We start from the raw sequence: 1,275 nt of genomic DNA, 5'->3' as shown, positions 1-1,275 counted from the left end.
GTTTAGACACATAGGATTGGGCTAGGAAAGACTAAGTAGAGCCTAGAGAAAACAGATGAAGCCTGTTCTGCCTGCTATTTGATAGAGAGGGTCATGTAACCATGAGCTAATAGATTTGTCTACAGTCCCAATGTCTTTGCCTTGCTGCTACTTAGAGGTTGTGGCTCTCTACTTTTTTAGATATTTGTAAAAAAAAAAATTGTCTAAATGCTACTTTTATTAAGATTTAAGGGTAGTATGAAGGAAATGAAATTCAGAGTAACAAATAGGTTGCTTTCATTTGTAAAACTATTACTGATTTGTTCTGATATTAAGATTTTAAAGATCAATCCTGAGACTGAAATCATTAGGGCCTTTTTGCCTTCCAACCATATATTTCTCTTCCCCCATTCTCTCTCCCTCCTCCTTTTTGCCACTTCTCTTCCCCCATTCCCTCTCCCTCCTCCTTTTTGCCACTTCTCTTCCCCCATTCCCTCTCCCTCCTCCTTTTGCCACCCTTCCTTTGTTGTCTTCCCTCACACATTCTTCTCTGGCCTCAGGGGACACCCATTGGAGAAAGCCAGAATTTGCTAATGTCCCACCTTCTTCAATTGCAGGATTTGAGTGACTAGTCTTCCCAGACCATCACATCAGCACCTAGGGACGTCATCCCCCATAGGATGTGATAGCATGATCTCTTGCACATGGAAGGACAGTGCATAGGAGAGGCATACCAAATCATCCTGTGATGCTTTTTTATTTCTTTTAATTTTAACAACAGTTTTAATTGATTCAAGATGGAAGAAAATAAAAGTGAAACAGCCAGAGATTCAAGTGGAGTGAAGCCCAACCCAAAAGATGAGACCAATGGTGCATGCTCATCCCCAGAGGACCAAAAGATTACAAACAAGGGAACAAGTGATGGGGACCATCTTGCTGAGACAGGCAAGGAAGTGGAAGACCGCTGTAATGGGGAAATTTACAAGAAGAAAGATTTTTCAGAAGGGCAGAAAGTGGAGGATGTAACAGGATCATCATCGGAAAATGATGCTTCAGAAACGGCTGAGGTTAGTAAAGATGTCTGTTATTAGCATTACTGACTGGGATGACTAAAAGTTAAGTTGTGATGCTAGAAAAATGCACTTTCCACTGTGGTTTTATTTTATAATTTTTATTTTACATTTAGATGACTCGACAATGGCTTGTCTCCAAGGACTTAGTTGCCAGGCCTTCCTGGATTCACACAATTCATTGTTCCTTTACTTTTGGGAAATAGAGTTCTCATTTCTATTTGTG

General features: G+C 40.4%; 1 protein-coding gene across 2 annotated transcripts in view; it reads left to right on the top strand.

Annotated features, from left to right (window-relative positions):
- LOC119592521 (TBC1 domain family member 20-like) overlaps positions 1-1,275 on the top strand; it is a 16,822-nt gene that overhangs the window by 5,785 nt on the left and 9,762 nt on the right. For both annotated transcript variants that reach the window (XM_037941375.1, XM_037941376.1), the window contains exon 2: positions 597-1,046. In XM_037941375.1, coding sequence (XP_037797303.1) covers positions 777-1,046 — 270 coding nt within the window. In that variant the 5' untranslated portion in view covers positions 597-776. The remainder of the gene's footprint in view (positions 1-596; positions 1,047-1,275) is intronic.

Source organism: Penaeus monodon, chromosome 30, assembly GCF_015228065.2.
Source record: "Penaeus monodon isolate SGIC_2016 chromosome 30, NSTDA_Pmon_1, whole genome shotgun sequence".
Taxonomy (NCBI): Eukaryota; Metazoa; Arthropoda; class Malacostraca; order Decapoda; family Penaeidae; genus Penaeus; species Penaeus monodon.
This window is presented reverse-complemented; position numbering and strand designations above follow the sequence as displayed.